Here is a 19415-nt window from a genome sequence, read left to right as displayed (position 1 = left end):
GCAAGGAAGCAAGGAAGCAAGGAAGCAAGGAAGCAAGGAAGCAAGGAAGCAAGGAAGCAAGGAAATTTGTGACTGGGCCACCCCGCATTGTAAAGCACTAAAAACGCCACCGAAAACGCCATGAGAACACTTGACCCTTAAAGGGAACTCATTCCTAAATTATTCACCGTAAACAGGTGTATTTCAAAGCTGAGGCACCGGGGTGGCAACTGAGCAGCAGCAACTGGGGTCCTGCCTGAAAAGTACTGAGACTTACTAGCGATTTCAGCTGGGGCAGTGATAACAGCAGTAGCACTAATGAAAGGAGGTTTAAGCCTCTCCTCTGCTCTGTTTTTACAATAAGGGGTGCACCGCTGGATCAGACCAGTGATCCTTCTAGTCCTGCATCCTGTTTTACACAGCAGGCAACCAGGGGATGGCCACCAGACAGGACGCAGAGGCCATCCCCTGGTGCTGCCTTCTCACCTTGTGACGGAGAAGTTGACAGCTTCTGAATGTAGAACACCTAGATGTGAGTCCAGTAACACCTTGGAGACCAATCAGATTCTTGGTGTACAAGCTTTTGAGTGGGGGGGGGGGGTTCCCACAGAACAAGGATTCCTGTCTCTCCACAGATGCTAATTTTCTGCCCCTTAGCATTTCTCCTCTGCTTTAATCAAGCTAGTTACAATGTGCACTGTACCCCTGCATCCCGAGTCTCTAAGGTGTTACTGGACTCAGCACTGCAGATCAATAGTTACCCTCTGAAACAATCTGACCATGGAGAGTCCTTTTAGCCACCATTTCACTTTCTTAATCTAAATGCCACATCCTGAAGCTACTAATAGTCTGTGGTGGGCTACAGGTCCCTGTACTTTTTCCTTGGGTGGAATTAACAGCAACGTCTAGGGAGCAATACATATCAGGAAACTGGTGCAGCATCTGTCAAAAACGGGAGTTTCCAACCCACCACATCCTTGCAAAGAAAATTGGATTCCCCCGTCCCCAGACCTGGGACTGTGGAACAAATCCCCTTCTGACAGTTTGACCGAGACTGGGTTTGGACTCTCACGCACGCAGTAGAACACACCAATAGAAGCAACAGGCTTTACTAAAAAGATTTTTAAAAGGGGTTCAGGCTTAAGCATAAAGCAAGAACAAGCAGGTACAGTCAAGTAAGAATATCTATCTCCCTACATGCAGGCGCACACTTGAATGCGGGCAGGTTACAACATCTTCAAAGCAGCATAAGTAACAAAGCAGCAGGTTGGAGATGCAGAGAGAGATTCCCTGGCACTGGAGGTATTAGTCAGCTGTGCTTGGAAAACTTGTACCCAAAGGTTGTAAACTAACTTTATAGGAAATCTGGACCACTGACCCCCCCCTGACCAGTATAAACCAGCATGATCCAAAGGATGATTTTCAAAGAGCAGGACTCTCCCCCCCCATTCTGAGTGTAGTTAAATCAGAATGCTTTGATATTCAAAGGTGCAATCTCAAGATTTTCATCTTGGCTTGAGAAGCATCTTTGGGGGAGTGATGTGTTCCAGGAAATTGTTTTTAAAACAATTGCTCTTTTGGGTACTCTGATAACCTGTTAGTCTTGTCAATAAAGCACCACATCAGATTTTATTAAACCATTCACTTAAAGAAGGGGGGGTCTCATTTTGGGAGGGGGTGTGGTCGTCATATGTATCCTATTCTAAATCAGTAAACATTCAACAACAAAATTTTAAATTGATAACTAGATGGTACCTCACACCTTTAAAACTTCATAAAATAAATAAGAAGATATCGCCTCCATGTTGGCAAGAATGTGGTAGCATAGGTACTTATTATCATTGTTGGTGGGGATGTAGTAAAGTTAACTTTTTTTGGAAAAAGGTTTTGGACCATATAGAAAAATTAACAGGTTATGTAATACCGGAAAAGCCTGAGATTTTGTTATTGAATTATTGGAAGGATGTATCCATTCCATGTTACACAAAAGAATTAATTTCTATTCTTCTATCGGCAGCCAAATCCACTATTGCACAGAGTTGGAAAAATAACAACTTATTATTGGAGCCAAAAATCCTAAATATAAATACACATTGATGGGGTCGAACTGGCAGAGACTGATCAAGAGAGAGATCTTGGAGTTGTAGTAGACAACTCACTGAAAATGTCGAGACAGTGTGTGACTGCAATAAAGAAGGCCAATGCTATGCTGGGGATTATTAGGAAGGGTATTGAAAACAGATCAGCCAATATCATAATGCCCCTATATAAATCAATGGTGAGACCTCATTTGGAATACTGTGTGCAGTTCTGGGCACCACACCTTAAAAAGGATATTATAGCTTTGGAAAAAGTGCAGAAAAGGGCAACTCAAAAGATAAAAGGGTTGGAACACTTTCCCTATGAGGAAAGGTTAAAGCGCTTAGGGCTCTTTAGCTTGGAGAAAAGACGACTGAGGGGTGACATGATCGAGGTTTATAAGATTATGCATGGGAAAGAGCAGGTAAAGAAAGAGGTACTTTTCTCCCTTTCTCACAATACAAGAACTCGTGGGCACTCCATGAAACTGCAGAGCGGTCAGGTTAGAACGGATAAAAGGAAGTACTTCTTCACCCAAAGAGTGATTAACACATGGAATTCACTGCCACAGGAAGTGGTGGGTGCTACAAGCATGGACGGCTTCAAAAGGGAATTAGATAAGCATATGGAGCAGAGGTCCATCAGTGGCTATTAGCCACAAGGTATAGCTAGGGGCTCTGGGGCAAGTGATGCTCTGTCTTCTTGGTGCTTGGGGGGGGGGTCAACAGTGGGAGGGCTTCTAATGTCCTGGCCCCACTGCTGGACCTCCTGATGGCACTGGTATTTCTGGCCACTGTGTGACACAGAGTGTTGGACTGGATGGGCCTTTGGCCTGATCCAACATTGGCGTCTCTTATGTTCTTATGTACAGAACCCATGCTGAGTCTGCCTCAATAGGTTTTGTTCATCTATGTGCCTACTAATTCTTTCCTTAATAATGGTTTCCACCAATTTACCCGGTATCGACGTCAGACTGACTGGCCTGTAATTTCCCGGATCTCCTCTGGAACCCTTTTTAAAGATGGGAGTGACATTAGCTACCTTCCAATCCTCAGGAATGGAGGCAGATTTTAAGGAAAGATTACATATCTTTGTCAGGAGATCTACAAGTTCACATTTGAGTTCTTTCAGAACTCTCGGATGTATGCCATCTGGGCCTGGTGATTTATCAGTTTTTAAGTTGTCTATCAGTTTTAGGACCTCCTCTCTCGTCACCTCAATCTGACTCAGGTCTCTCAACACCCCTCCTGAAATCAGTGGTTCTGGAGTGGGCAAGCACTTCTCATCTTCCACAGTGAAGACGGAGGCAAAAAATGCATTTAGCTTCTCAGCCATTTCCCTATCATCCTTCAATACTCCTTTTACCCCTTGGTCGTCCAAGGGCCCCACTGCCTCCCTGGCTGGTTTCCTGTTTCTAATGTATTTGAAGAAAGTTTTATTGTTGGTTTTTACGTTTTTTGCTATATGCTCCTCATATTCCCTTTTTGCCTGCCTGACCTCAGACTTGCATTTTATTTGCCATAACCTGTGTTCCGTTTTATCAGCCTCACTGTGACTAGCTTTCCACTGCTTAAAGGAATTCTTTTTACTTTTTACAGCCTCCATTACTCTGTTTGTTAACCATGCAGGCTTTTTCCTATACCTGTTTGTGCCTTTCCTAACCTGCGGAATATATATTTTTTGAGCTTCTAGGATCGTAGTTTTAAATAGATCCCAAGCTTCCCCAATTGTTTTGACCCTTTCTACTTTTCCTTTCAGTTTCCTCCCCACGTGTCCCCTCATATCAGAGAAATTACCCCTTTTAAAGTTAAAAATGGTTGTGTGAGTCTTTTTGGCCAATTCTCTATTTGTACAAATGATGAACTCAACAACATTATGATCACTGTTTCCAAGCGGTGCAATCACTTTTACATCTCTCACCAGGTCTTGAGTGTTACTTAGGACCAAATCAAGGATCGCCTCTCCCCTGGTAGGTTCCGTGACCATCTGCTCCATAGCACAGTCATTTAGAGCCAGTCAGTCCCACATAGGGAACCATTGCTGCCAATCTCCAGGTGAGGGCTACAGATCACTCACAATTACAACTGCTCTTCAGGTAGCAGAGATCAGTTCCTCTGGAGAAAACAGTGGACTCTGTCATTATACCCTGCTGAGGTCACCACAGCAAATTGACACTGTTTGCCCAAAGCCAGAGCACTGCCCCAGAGCCCCTTTCTAGATCTCGTTGTATTGCTTTCACAACGGGCTTTACTGCTAGTCACTTAATAATGGATAAGGTTTCTGAAAGACTTGCCAGTGCTGAAGATATGTTGAGATCCCAGGCTTTTTTGGCAGATGGCATCCAATATTAGAAAAATTAGAAAATATTCTTGAGCAGATCAAATTCAGTCAGAAATCTCAATATTATTCTTTTATTCAGAAAGAGTGGATATTATAATAATAAATAATGTTATTTAGCTTGTTTTCAAATTGAAATTGATTGTAATACAAAATTGCTTGCATAATTTTCAATTTTAAAAATATCACTGTTAAATGTATTGTTATTGTTAAAGTTGCAATGTTAATGTTCTGGTTTATTTTACTTGTTAATTTGTTGCAAAAAAATAAAATTTATTTTAAAAAGGGGGGGGGGTTCTGCCCTTTATTCCATTTTGCTGCTATAATCATTTTGCTGGTGGTGAACAAACTTAAAACTAGTTCCAGATATACAGGGTCCATATAGCCTTTCAAGTAAATCAGCAGTATTATCTTAGCTTCAGGGCGTATGTTGATAATCTAGCATTTTGTTGACAAACTTGACCCCAGTTCTCCAAAACACCTGTATATCTTACAGCATGGTCAAAAGATATTAAATGTATCAGCAAATTATGACCCATACTGCCAACATTTATCTTGCAGTGAATTATATATGAATCCTAGTATGTGGGAAGTCAGATACCACTCAAACATTATTTTATATTCAAAAAAATTATTTAAGACCAGTCGAAATCAATCTAGGACTAACGCTTTCCCAGATCCAACTCCATTCTTTCATGCCAATATTAATCTCTGACTCATTTTTAAAATATAACTTAAGGAGATATTATCCATACTGATTAATAATAAATATATCTTAGCAAGATAGCCCCTAGATATTTGGAGGAGTGATCAATAATTCAAAGGATGGTTTCATTCTCAGCCCATCATATTTCCTCATCGATGTATTTACCTAATCTGATCTGGGGGGAAATGAACGAGCGGGGGGTTAGTCCCACCCATTTTCAAGATGATTTCCTCATATTCTAAGATATACCTTTAATTATTTAATGTATTTCTTTCTTACAGCACACTAGAGCACCCTGGCACCCCTTGGGGAGTGACTCTGCCTCAGTGGAAGAGCCTCTGCTCGGTGTGAAGAAAGTCACAGGTTCTGTCTCCGGCACCTCCAGTTAAAAGAACCAGCCAGTGGGTGATGTGAAAGACTTCCACCTGAGAATTTAGGAGAGCCGCTGCTAGTCTGAGCAGACAATAATGACCTTGATGGAGTGACGGTCTGATTCAGTATAAGGCAGCTTCATGTGTGCTCACACACTTCAGGAACTATTAGCCTAGAACAGCATGACCAGCTAGCAGGAACCAGGACACTGACTCAGAGGGGAGGAACTAGAAATCTTATGTGTCAGGTGACACAGACTGCAGGTATGAGGCCTGACACAACCAGCAATTTGAACCTCCAATAGGCCACAACACTTTGGGCTGGAGCCCTGACTTGGAAGATCACTGAACCAGAAACAACCCACACAGAGACACACATACCACCATGCCATTAGAACTTCTAATCGCCTTGCTCTTCTTTCAAGAGGAAGAATCGGATTTATACTCCACCCTTCACTTGGGAGTCTCAGAGCGGCTTACAATCGCCTTCCCTTCCTCTCCCCACAACAGACACCCTGTGAGGTAGGCGGGGCTGAGAGAGCTCTGAGAGAACTGCTCTTGAGAGAACAGCTCTGAGAGAACTGTGACTTACCCAAGGTCACCCAGCTGGCTCCATATGGAGGAGAGGGGAGTCAAACCCAGTTCTCCAGATTAGAGTCTGCCGCTCTTAACCACTACACCAAACTGGGATGTGTGAAACACTTCAAGGGGATGTGGCTCAGTGGGAGAGCACCTCTTGGCATGCAGAAGGTCGCGGGTTCAATCCCCGGCATCTCCAGTTAAAAGGACCAGGCAGTAGATGATGTGAAAGACCTCTGCTTATGATCCTGGAGAACACTGCCCAACTGAGTACACAACACTGACCTTGATGGACCGAGGGTCTCATTCAATCTAAGGCAGCTTTGTGTGCACCAAACTCATCCAGAATTGAGGTAAACAGAATGGAAGATCCCAAGGAAGGAGCTCATTGCTTTAAGGATCTTCATTCCTCAGCACAGGGGCTAGACTCTGGGGGTACAGAAGGGGATTAAAAACCTGGTAGAGTCTGGGACTGTGGCACCCTGTCAGCTGCTTGAGAACTGTCCCAGGTACTGCAGAGCTGGTCTCAGATCTTGCTCAATTTGCATCTTGCTCCACCTTGGCTCTTTGCTTAATATCGGATGCTGCCTACAAAGCAGGCTACTCTTCTGGCAACCAGATCACTTGTTGGGTGAGTTTAACCCTGTCTTCCCCATGCTCATGAACGCCTCTTGGTCTAAATGTTAAAAAGTTTTTTTTATTTCTCCAGCTTAAATGGGTAGATGACCTGGATCACGCAATATCTCTAGAAGCATGGAAACTTATATTCAAGTATGGTCTCTCTCCATTCCTATTTTTTATTTAGAGAAAACTTACTGAAAATGCTTTACCAACAGCACTTGTCACCACATAAATGGGCAAAAATCCATTAAAATCCACAAGATGTACTTTGGTTTTGTAGGATATACACATATGGTTGTCTTGTACATGGGCAAAAAAATTATTGGTCATCGGTGGTCAAATGTATGAAAAATGGATTAGGTTTAGGGTTTCCTTATTCCACAGGGGATACCTTGCTAAACTATAAGTGTTTCCCGCAAAAATTGTGAAATACGATTATTTTCATGTAATAGCAGATAGAATAATTTATGTAAGACACCGGGGGGAAATACTAGCCCCAGTAAAGAAGATGTGTTTCCCGCAAAAATTGTGAAATACCATTTTTTTTCATGTAATAGCAGATAGAGTCATTTATGTAAGACACCGGGGGGGAAATACTAGCCCCAGTAAAGAAGAATGGGTTACAACAAGTTTATTACGATCAAAGATTGGTTATGAAGAATGGGTTAGGAAGTGTAAAGAAACCTTTTTGGCAATTAGATTGACTCCTTTAAAGAAAAGATCTGTTTCAACTGGACACGATCTGGCAATCCTTTTTTTCCTATTGTCCATTCTCCTTTTCCTCATTTAGCTCTTATTGTAACATATATGCAAATAGATTTTGTTGACCACTCATTCCTATTTTCTAGTTAGCTTTTATGCTGTTATGTATATGCAAAGCGTTTAATAAAAAAACAAAAAGACTAGACAAAGAGAGCTCAGGAGACAAATGAATAACGAATCTGTCCCCAAATAGCACTAGAAGGATGTTTAATACCATCAGCCACCTCAATGGAGGAAGAAGAAGGAGAAAAGGGAAGGGGGGAGGAGGAGGAGATGATATTGGATTTATACCCTGCCCTTCACTACCCAAGAGGTCTCAGCAGTTTACAATCTCCTTCCCCTCCCCACAACAAACACCCTGTGAGGTAGGTGGGGCTGAGAGAGTTCTGAGAGAACTGCCCTTGAGAGAAGAGCTCTCAAAGAACTTATGACTGACCCAAGGCCACACCTGCAGCTTCATGTGGAGGAGTGGGGAATCAAACCGGGTTCTCCCAAATTAGAGTATGCGCTCCTAACCACTACACCAAACTGGCTATGTAAGTGCCATATTTGTGAGAAGTCGGAAGGAGAATGGAGAAAGCAGACAGCGATCAAGCACAGACTCAACTCTTGCATGTCCAAAAACCAGAACACAAGCTTAGAAGACCAGCAGCCCCATTCTAAGACCCCAACACTGGCAGGGCTCACCAGTGATGTATTTCAACATCTGCCAGTACAGTTTCAAGACATACAAGCATAGCACTTAGTCATAATCTTAAACCCTTTCTAAGCAGGGCTGGGGCAGCAAGATGCATGCAGCCAAATGTGCATTTGATGTGTAACAGGTATTAATTTGGTCATGGCAGATCTGGTCAATTGCGTTTGACTCTACATGATATTATGGGGTGAAGGGAAGCACAGATTGCTGGATTTCTGAATTCATTTCGTGTGACTATTTCAAGGATTCAGCCCAAGGAGCCCAGAAACTGGTGTGCCAGTTGGAATATGAACTTTGCCAACTAAGCTAAGATAAACAGCTGCTGAGATGCCATGAGAACCAGACTGCACAGGACTGGGTTTTACACATAAAGGGGGGAAAGACCCACTGGCCGTTAGCACACGCAATCATGTTATTGAAGAGTACTCTTCCTTGAACCCCAGCCTGAAACCCATCATTGGAAAGCCCCGGAATGGACTGCTGACCAAGCATGAAGACTAACAAACACCCACCTGACAAACATCTGCAACTCTGACGAATAGCAAGACCAGTCTCATGACCAATGAGAAGAGCTCAGAGCAAGATGCTGTTTTGGGATACTGGGAAGATGTTATGGGTATGGTGTTTTGCAGTGGATGGAATTGTCTACTAAAGATCTGATTGGCTGTGCAGACTTTAAAAAATGTTGCTTTGGCAGCAGCTGCCATCACAGCATGAAGATCTCCACTGTGTGACTGATGTTAAGCTGCAGCAATCGTTTTGTGGCTGGCCCCGCCTCTGGTGGCATCCATTTTGTGGCTGTGCCCACCATGCTGTGTCAGAATTCCAAAAGTGCATGCCGAATCGAGGAGGAGATTGGATCTATACCCCGCCCTTCACTTGGAGTCTCAGAGCGGCTTACCAACTCCTTTCCCTTCCCCTCCCCACAATAGACACCCTGTGAGGTAGGTGGGGCTGAGAGAGCTCTTGACAAAAACTGCTCTTTTTCAAGGACAGCTCTTATCAGAGATATGGCTTGCCCAAGGTTATCCCGCAGCTCGAAGGAGTGGGGAATCAAACCCGGTTCTCCCAGATTAGAGTCCGCACACTTAACCACTACACCAACTCTTGGGGACCCCTGGTCTAAGCACCAAAAAGGCAGATATGTCCTCAAGAGCAGGATCTAGGATTGCCACGCTCCCATTGGGATAGGGAGATCCTCCCCGTGGGCCATTCCCACTGCTGCTCAGCTGGGCAGCAGGAAAAATTGGGGAGAAATGGGGCGGAGCCGTTGCTGCCATCCTGACACTCTGATGTCACTTCCAGTCATGCTGGGAATGATGCCAGTGTGTTGCCAATGACATCATTATGTTGCCAGCAAGGGACTCCCTAGGGGTGAGTCTTCCACCAGTGGTCAGCCTTGTGCTGGTGACCCTAGCAGAATGGCAGATAGCACCGGAGCAAGAACCTCTGGCAGAAGTGGGCAAGCCATAGCCTATGTGAGAAAAGAAACATTAAACCACCAACGGGGGATTCGCAATTGGGGGGGGGGGTTATAGACTGCCAGGCACCAGGCTTTCCCAGCAATGGGCTGGTGACAGCTCAAAGCACCTGGCAGAGGTCCAAGGCTAGAGAGAAATGTCTGCTCTCTTAAAAGAGACAGAACCCACACTCCTGTAAGATGGGCTGAATTAGCTGTGTTCTGGCACATCAGTGAGAATGTTGTGAGAGGTTACAACAGAACCCTTAGAAGTGCCTCATTGACTGCAGAATTAAGGACTTCCTCCCAGTGATGCAGTTAGAGATGTGAAGATCCAGGGTAACAAAACAGACAGAGGATTTCAGGGTGGACAGTAAAAGTTTATTTCCAAAGGCTTCTTTAAAATAAAAATTTTCATGGACAAATTGGCAATATGGGAGAGCATGGGGTGGGGATGACTCCTATGCAATATTTTTTTCTCTTTCGGGAATATGTGAAATGCTTTTTTAAGACAAAGTTTTGCCCAATCAAAATGCATGGTATGGAGATTTTTATGTGTAGCATTAGAGTGCGGTACGTCCTGTGTATGTTGCAGGCACCGTTCCCTCCAAGCTGAGTTAGTGTGAGCTAACTCAGTTTTTTAGCCTCTGGCTCACACATTTTTGTCTTAGCTCAGGAAGGATGGCTCCAGAGCAAACTAATTGATGCAGCAGCCAAATCGCTCGCTCACAACTTTAATGCCAGTAGCTCGCAAAGTAGAATTTTTGCTCACAACACAGCTTAGAGGGAGCGCACTGGTTGCAGGCTTAGACAACATTTTCAAGGATATAGCTGTTGTTTAAATATGACTAGTTTTGCTTACAGTTAGCAGGTTATGACATGTATGATGACAGACAAATGCATAGTTCGTTGTTTTCAGTGGTATATGAAGATATGAAGCTGCCTTACACCAAACCGGAGCTGCGGTGGCTCAAGTGGTTAAGACGCCGAACTGCAGGCTGTGGAAGGTCAGTAGTTCAGCAGTTAGAGACCCGAGTGTGCCACATGACGGAGTGAGCTCCCGTCTCTAGTTCCACCTCCTGCCAACCTAGCAGTTTGAAAGCCAGAAATTGCAAGTAGATAAATAGGTACCACTTCGGTGGGAAGGCAGCAGCATTCTGTGCACCTCGGTGTTTAGTCATGCCGGCCACATGAGCACGGAAACGTCTTCGGACAGCGCTGGCTCTTCGGCTTTGAAACGGAGATGAGCACCGCAACCCTAGAGTCGGACTCGACTGGCTTTCGAGCAAGGGAACCTTTACCTTTACACCAAACTAGACCATTGGTCCATCAAAGTCGCTATTGTCTACTCAGAATGGCAGAAGCTCTCCAAAGTCTGAGGCTTTTCACATCACATGACAACTGATCCTTTTAGCTGGAAATGCTGGAAATTGAACCTGGAACCTTCAGCATATCAAGCAGATGCTCTTCCACTGAGCCATAGCCCCTCCCCTTATAAAGTGTAATGATATTCCAACATGCTGCTAGTCGAGATTATAAGATGTATGAAACTGGCTCTCCCTGAATAATCCATGGCCACGTGCCTTTCCATAAATAATCCATAGCCACGTGCCGCTCAGCAAAGTTGGAACCTTCCTCCAGCGTAAGAAGCCTTCCTCCAACTCAAGCAGCTCTTCTGTCTGTTGAAGGCAGCTCTTAGGCAAGAGAAAGGTTTCAAACTTTGGAGCAATGGGATACATGCTACTTCCTTTGTTATGCTTCCCAGTTTCAACTCTTATTTTTTTCCTCTTTACCTCAGACAACGAAAGTGAAGGTATACTCGCTATGGCAGAATGCGCCTGCTCTAGCCTGCAGGCCCCGTTTCCACCCTGCCCACCTAGAGGATCCCCAAATCCCTGGAGGGGCTTTTCTTCTACTCTTGAGTAGCTGCTACTTCCACCTGTTCAATTTAGAGATTTCCCACTGGGAGGATCAGGACGCCCCAGCCCCCCTTCTCAGTTCTGAGACCTTGCCTCCGTGTCCTCCGCATGCCCAATGTCTGGCTACCATGGGGATAGCCTCTTGTCAACTCGCCTGGAGCCCCTTTTAAAATACTGTGTTCGAAACGGTGGAGGTCTATGTGGTACAGAGAACCGCTCCCAACATCAAAAGCTTAAAATATTTATTAAAATGAAAAATTTTGAGAACCGCTCCCAACATCAAAAGCTTAAAATATTTATTAAAATGAAAATTTTTACAAGCATACTTTTAGCACAGCACCAGATTTGAACAAGGAAAACAAAAGAAATTCAAGAAAACGCAAATCCTGTGCCCCTTCTCGATACGTGCCCTAGCTGATGGATCAGCTATATAGGTCAGACTCTCTAGCTTAGCTGTTCTAGTTCCCTACAGAGTTTCCCATTACCTTGAGGCTTATTTCCAGTCTCCCTGGCAAGCACATGGTCAATATGGCTGCCTCAGGAGTTAAGAGTCCTGTGTCCTCTCATCGCCTGATCATCCCAACAAAAAAGACCTATTTCCTGTTGCCCAAAAGATTTTACCACCTGTTTTCCCTCCCCCAGACCCCGGTCAGCCCAGGTCAAGGCATCTTTTCCTGTTGTCTCCAGGAAGTCTCTTCCCGTAACCTGCCTACCAATTAACACCTCCACCTCTATTCCCTGCTTGTGGAAGGGGTGTGGGACGTGGCCCATCCCATTGTCTCTCCTGCTAGATCCAGTAGCATATCTTAAGAGATGCCTCTGGAAGGCCATGGGCTAATTTCCTGTCCCCTCCTGCTTGTTCTTAGCTCAGAGGGGAAAAAATCGTTAAAACGCACAGTGAAACCTTGCACATTGCCATCCTCCCAGGAGACAAGGCATTTCTCCACACTTGTTAAGCAGGAAGACGGCAAAGTGGTTTGTAGCTCTCTCTTTCTCATATTGGGTTTATTTGTAATTTTGCTTCTAGAATACGCTATTAAGCTCCATACACATGCCAAGTATTGCATATATTTCCCCAAAAATATCTGGTTTCTCTTCCTGGAAAATCAACCCAGGGAAAGAAAGTGTGTGCCCCCCCCCCCCAGACTTCAAAATTTCCATAAATTTTACATCTCTAGTGCCATTAGATAATTAGGGTTGCCAATCTCAAAGTGGCACCTGGAGATCTCCCACTATTACAACTAATCAGCAGGCAAACAATATCAAGTTCCCCTGGAGAACTGCTTCTTCCTGCTAGCACAGCTTCCTTTATTTTCCAGTCCTACATCTATAGTCCGATCTTCGACTCTTGTTCAATATTTGGACTTCCTGTATGAACTACAAGCAACCGGAAGCCAGGATCGTTTTTGTTCCCATGACAAACTGCCAATTCAGAATCCACTCTGAGCTCCTTTGGAATCCAGGGCTGCAAAATATATTAAAACTGGCCCAAAACAAACAGCATTGTTCTTGGTTTGTTGTTTGAACTCACAAAGTCTCTATGGAGACCATCCCAAATATGCTGGATGAATCCTTATGGGGAATTCGTGTGCCCCTAGGTTCTAGCGAACTGGCTGTTTTGGTGCTTTCTCAAAATATTTCCACAAACATCAAAGAGTTCAAATCCCTCACGAATATTCCCCTGCGAATCCATTGAAATTAGTGGGCTGTGAGGAAGTGATGTGCTGGGGGTCCCCTCTATCGTTGGAGCGCCCCCCAGAGTTCCACATCCCTAGGCAAGTCAGCCCCAGTGCAGGCAGAGCAAGTCTGAGGAAGAGTTTCAATTCTCCCCATTTACCCTCTTTTTGACTCTCCTCTTGGCTGGTGCCTCTTAGCTGTCAGGGTGCATCCAGCCACCCTCCTCCTCCTTGCCAATCTGAGTTCCCATTCAGAAGCTCCACCATGTAATGGCATAGGCCCAGAGCCAGCCCCAACATGTCACAGCAAGCGACACCACCTGGAAAACTCCGTGGGAGGGAGAATCCCGCTGCTGCTAATGGGGAAATCCCTATTGTTCTTTACAGAATCTGTACAATTCAATTGGGGGGGGAGGATCTGTCCTGATTTGTTTTCCCTCCAGTCAAAAGTACAAAGTTGTCAGAAGCTCAAAAAGTGAAAACTTTTTCCTCTACGTCTTCTGTTATCTAACATACACAGACGCGTCCAAAATAGGAAGAACTGGCGTGCTGCTCACTTAGCACTACTGCATTTAAAAACTGACACACATATATATATATTCCCATTTGTTTGCTTTATTTCGTTTCACATTGTGATTTATTTTGTAACTGTATGTTGGCCCTGGCATTCAAGGATAAAAGCCAAGTAGGGGGAACTTGCTTCGTGAATTGTTCACATTTAAAGAAACATTATCTAACATGCTAAAAACCTATAATAATCCATTACAGTTTTTTGTTAATTCTATTGTTCCACAGTCATGGCTAACTCATTTGGTTTTGTAATTACCTTAAATATCAACCCTGCTGATTACTACAGTATCTTTTGGGAGAGGGGGTTGTTTTTCTAATGAAGCCAGCACAACGTCATGGTGGTTAGCATAACGGACTAAGACCCAGGAGACCCAGGTTCAAATCCCACCACTGTGCCACAGAAGCTTGCTGAGTAACCTTGGGCCAGTCACACACTTTCAACCTATCCTACCTTACAAGGTTATCATGAGGATAAAACAGAGAAAAGGAGAAACGTCATAAGCCTCTTTATAAAACAAATAAATTAATTAATATTTTTAAACTACTTAGACAATATTTGATCAGCCAACTGATTAGATCTTTTTTGATCAGTCACATCGTAGACCCAAGCAGATACTTGGAATGAAAATTAGCAGAATAGCTTGGGAAGATGCATTTGCCGAGGCTTATTCAATCAGATGCATTAATTTGGTCAAAAGATTTCATTACTACATAAACAAGCCTTCTTCCAGAATTAATCAGCTGAGCTCCACAGCACACAATGAAAGGATTTCTCTGGACACAGAAAGCAAGTGGCTTATCAGACTCTCTCTAGCCATTTTCAGATATTCTATATAGGCAAAACAAACAGTCAAAGCAGGGGCGGAGGAGGATTACAATAGCAAGCCTCACCCTGACCTATATATGTTCACTGGAAGATATATAATAAAACTTACATACATATTTGTGTGTATTCAGGGCTCTTTCTGTGTGATCAGGAACCATGAGTTCTCGATCACATGATGAAAGCCATATATGCATATATCTGTGGCCTAAAGCCATATATGTATATATCTGTGGCCTACCTACATATATTAAGACAAGCCACGTTGGATCAGGCCAATGGCCCATCCAATCCAACACTCTGTGTCACACAGTGGCCAAAACCTAGGAGCCATCAGCAGATCCACCAGTGGGGTCAAAACTCCAAAAGCCTTTCCACTGTTGCCCCCCAAGCACCAAGAATACAGATCATCACTGCCCTAGACATAGTGTTCCATCTATAGTAAAGGTAAAGGTTTCCCTTGCTCAAAAGCCAGTTGAATCCGACTCTAGGGGGTGGTGCTCATCGTTTCCAAGCCAGCGCTGTCCGAAGACTTTTTCCGTGGTTATGTGGCCGACATGACTAAAGGCCAAGGTGCACGGAACGCTGTTTCCTTCCCACCAAAGCGGTACCTATTTATCTACTTGCAATTCTTTGCTTTCAAACTGCTAGGTTGGCAGGAGCTGGGGCCAGAGTCGGGAGCTCACTCCATCATGCGGCACTTGGGTCTCGAACTGCCAAACTACCAACCTTCCGGTTTGCCGCTCAGCATCTTAACCTCTGAGCCACCATGGCCCTGTTCCATCTATACCTTGTGGCTAATAGCCACTGATGGTCCTTGGCTCCATTCAATCCCCTCTTGAAGCTATCTATACTTCTAGGCACCACCACTTCCTATGGCAGTGAATTCCACAAGTTAATTACATTACTATGAACACAGGTCAGGAATGGAACTTACTGATGAGATCCCACATGTCCAGCCATCCCCACATTCATTCTACCCTCTAAGAACATCTGAAAAGTGCTCTGTGAAGCCTTCTACTTATGTTGCTTTGAATATATAAGAGAAAAGTAGCCAGATTTTTTAAAATTAATTTTCATCCCATCTTTCTTCTAAGAATTCTCCCCCACTCCTCTATTTTAGCCTCACTGCAACCCTGTGAGGTAGGTTAGACTGAGAGTTAACAACTGGCTCAAGATCAACTAGTAAGCATCATGGCAGAAGGGTATCTGAACCCTGGTCACCCCAGTCCTAGCCTGACCATTACACCATACAGGGATCTCACATGGGATCACGACTCCTAAATTCAATGCGTTCAGAGGATATCTGCAGAACCCGTGAGCCCATAACTGTTCAAGCATAAACTTCTCTCTGCGTGACTGAGAACCTTCCTTTTTGCATCATACCCCAAACACTGCTTGGGCCATTAGATTGCTAATTTAATCAAATCTCGGTTTAGAGGTTTGTCAAGATAACTGCTTGGCTAAACCAGTGATATTTGCTAAATGGCTTGGAAGCCGCATGTGGTTCTTTGATGTTCCACTTGTGGCTCTTCAGAGCACCATCCCCCAATGTGGTGTCAACCTTATGGGTTCAGGAAAGTGGGTAACACCCTTGCTCAGGGGAACTTGTGGTTGGCAGGTGTTTCCCGCCAGATATTGTAACTGTATGCAAGACCGTCTGGGAGGGAAAGGGTGAAGAGAATTCTGTCACTCGGGTGCACTTGGCAGCTGGCCCCACCCTCTCATGGGTTAGATGCTGTGCCTCTTTAGCCTTTGCTTGCCTTCTGTTTTTATCTTATAAGGTAAAGGTGAAGGTTTCCCTTGCTCGAAAGCCAATCAAATCTGACTCTAGGATCACAGTGCTCATCTCTGTTTCCAAGCCGAAGAGCCAGAGCTGTCTGAAGACATCTCCGTGGTCATGTGGCCAGCATGACTAGATGCCGAGGCGCACAGAACGCTGTTACCTTCCCACCGAAGTGGTACCTATTTATCTACTTGCAATTTTTTGCTTTCGAACTGCTAGGTTGGCAGGAGCTGGGACCAGAGATAGGAACTCACTCTGTCATGCGGCACTCGGGTCTCAAAACTGCTGAACTACTGACCTCCCAGACTGCAGTTCAGCATCTTAACCACTTGGGCCACCACCCTATTCTTCTCTCTCTTACCTGGGCTTGGAGCTGTAGCAAGTTACATTTTTTGAAGTCAATCTGTTCACAATATGTTACATGTACCAACATGAATATGTCATGCAAGATGTGCTTGTATTTTTGTAAACAAAAAATTCTTTCTCTTGTTATCACTGGAGTCAGATCATCTTTGTAATTTGACTGAACAGCATTTTTCCATAACTGGGAAATGTGGAGGATTAGGGACACTGTGTAAAGTTTTTGTGCTTCCAAGGCAATTGATTTTTTATGACATTTAACCCAATAGTTCCTACCACAAAACAGCTACTGGCAGAGGAAAAATTGTGAGACTCCTTAAGGAAAAGGCTCAAGCCAAGGATGGAAGGAAATGTGGTTCTTCTTGTTGATGGTAATTGCAAATGGCCCTGACTTGGAAGCTAAGCAGGGTCCACCATGCAAAGGAGACCACCAAGGAAGTCCAGGGTCACTATGCAGAGGCAGGCAATGGCAAGTCACCTCTGAACATCTTATCTTGAAAACCCTGCAAGGTCCCGAAAAGTCAGCTGCAACTTGACAGCTTGCAAATGTGGCTGTGAGCCGCAGCATGAGCACTGCTGGGCTAGAGTATTGGTGACAGTGGGCTGCATCAGTCTTGGAGAGGAAATTGTGAATTTTTATTTTTAAGTGAATTTGAGAAAATGAAATTTTAAAAAGTCATCTGATTTAGGTGTTTTTGAAAGCAAGCCTAAGCAGTTCTGCACAAAGGAAGTTCCGTATTAATCAATGGATATCACGCCCAGGGAAAGTATTTCTAAAATTGCAGCCTTTATGGAATAAACATTCCAAAATTTGTGTTAATACTCACCATGCAGTGTTTGCTAACTCTGAATTCGGGCTCATGAGCAGGGTTGCCAGGTCCCTCCTGGCCACCAGCAGTGGGGTGGAGACTCCAGGTTGGGAAACTCCTGGAGATTTGGGGGGATGGAGCCCGGGGAGGCCAGGGACCTCAGTGGGGCACAATGCCATAGCATCCACCACCCTCCGAAGCATCCATTTTCTCCAGGAGAACTGATCTCTGTAGTCTGGAGATGAGCTGTAATTCTGGGGGGTCCCCAGGTCCCACCTGGAAGCTGGCATCCCTACTTGTAAGGGATGCCTTTTAGGTGCAACTTTCAGGATTCGAAGAGGAAATAATTGGTGTTGTGCGAAAAGAATTGCATCTGACAAACATTCACTGAAACCACAGTTGTGCAGGAAAAGAAAATAAACTGAGGATTCATCAACTGAAGTGGCTTAAGAGCGCTAGTTTTTGGGACTAGCACAGAATGCTAAACCTCCTGCTTAACATGCTTAGGGGAATCCTCAACCTTTGATTTTCAAGGTCAGCGCTACTGCATGAACTACTAGAGGTCAGTCAGGTTCTCTAGTGTACTTAGAAAACACAAGGAAGCAGAGGCAAGTTGCACACAAAAGAATTCAACAGAGCTGGCAACGTTGGACAAAAGATGTCCCCCTGGTGCTTTGTCAGAGATAGAAAGGAAGCTGCTGCTGCTACTACAAGAACTGAAACTACAGGATTGTGGTGCCTCCCAGTCTGTTTGAGACTGAGCAAAGAACGGCATAGCATAATCAGAAGTATAATTCTATTTTTACCTAAAAGACTGGCAGGGGTGAAAACCACATCCTACACTTGAAGGCTGTATGCAGATGTTCACCCTAATGCAGGAAAGTTAGGAACTGAGACAAGCACAATTTCGTCCCGATTCCCACACACAATGCATTCGAACGAACGTATACATGGACAGATTCAGGCGGCTTTTGAGATTTTATTCCAGTTTTGTCTGAAGAAGCGTGTTTTGCACAGGAAAGCTTACACTTTGAATAGAACTCTGTTGGTTTCAAAGGTGCCACTTGACTCAGACTTTGTTCGTATATGTGGACAGTGCAATCCTAAACATTTTTGTCATTCATCTGTCCCTATTGCTTGAGGGTTCCCCCACCCCATGGGTTTTGCTCTCTCTAGTAGACCCAGAGAGAGCAAAACACATGTGGGAAAGGGGGACGGACGGACCCAAAGCAATAGGGACAAACGAGTGACAAAAACGACAGTGCGGAAGCGTTACTCTGCTTCGAATTGCACCGCCGGTCTCCGTTCCTCCACAAAATAGTTTTGGGACGGACGATCTGGAAGAAGAGATGGCTTGCAGGGGAAAAAAGGATAAAGCGTCTCTCTTCCCTAGTAGCTCGGATCACGTTGGCAGCCTCCACCCATATCCGTACAATATTTTTTTTTTAAAAAAAAAACTAAAATGAGAGGTTCATCACAGGGCTGGCTTATCACGCGTGAGTCTGTCCCTAAACTGAGAAGCGCTGGGATCCACGCGACCCAGCAACTGAGAGCAGCAACTAACTTTGCGTGGAAGGGGAGAGATTTGGTACTGGTCTTTCTCCCCCCCGCGCTTCCTGAACCCAGGAGGGCAGCGCCCCAAAGAAGCGGCCGCGCGCTCTCACCCGCTCCAATCTCAGTCCCCAAACTGCAGGCTCTGCCCGCCCACTGCGCCGACGGCCCCAAGCGGAGGCGCCACCCACTCACCCCGTATCCATGTCGGCGGCGTCCTCCATGGCTGGCGGGCAGCGCCAGGCGCAAGAGGGGGTTCCGCGCGCGGAGTGTGTCCCGCCGACAGGCTGGGCGCGGCTGGTTTCCCTGCTTCGACGCCGCCAGCATCTCT

At 44.9% G+C, this 19415-nt stretch overlaps 1 protein-coding gene across 2 annotated transcripts in view; it reads right to left on the bottom strand.

Moving 5' to 3' along the window:
- STRA6 (stimulated by retinoic acid 6) overlaps positions 1 to 19386 on the bottom strand; it is a 73457-nt gene extending 54071 nt beyond the window's left edge. For both annotated transcript variants that reach the window (XM_015428227.1, XM_015428228.1), the window contains exon 1: positions 19280 to 19386. In XM_015428227.1, coding sequence (XP_015283713.1) covers positions 19280 to 19308 — 29 coding nt within the window. In that variant the 5' untranslated portion in view covers positions 19309 to 19386. The remainder of the gene's footprint in view (positions 1 to 19279) is intronic.
- Positions 19387 to 19415: the final 29 nt, after the last annotated feature.

Source organism: Gekko japonicus, unplaced genomic scaffold (genome assembly GCF_001447785.1).
Source record: "Gekko japonicus isolate JY-2015 unplaced genomic scaffold, Gekko_japonicus_V1.1 scaffold1907, whole genome shotgun sequence".
Taxonomy (NCBI): domain Eukaryota; kingdom Metazoa; phylum Chordata; class Lepidosauria; order Squamata; family Gekkonidae; genus Gekko; species Gekko japonicus.
Note: the sequence above shows the minus strand (reverse complement) of the source record. Positions and strands in the feature narration are given on the sequence as shown.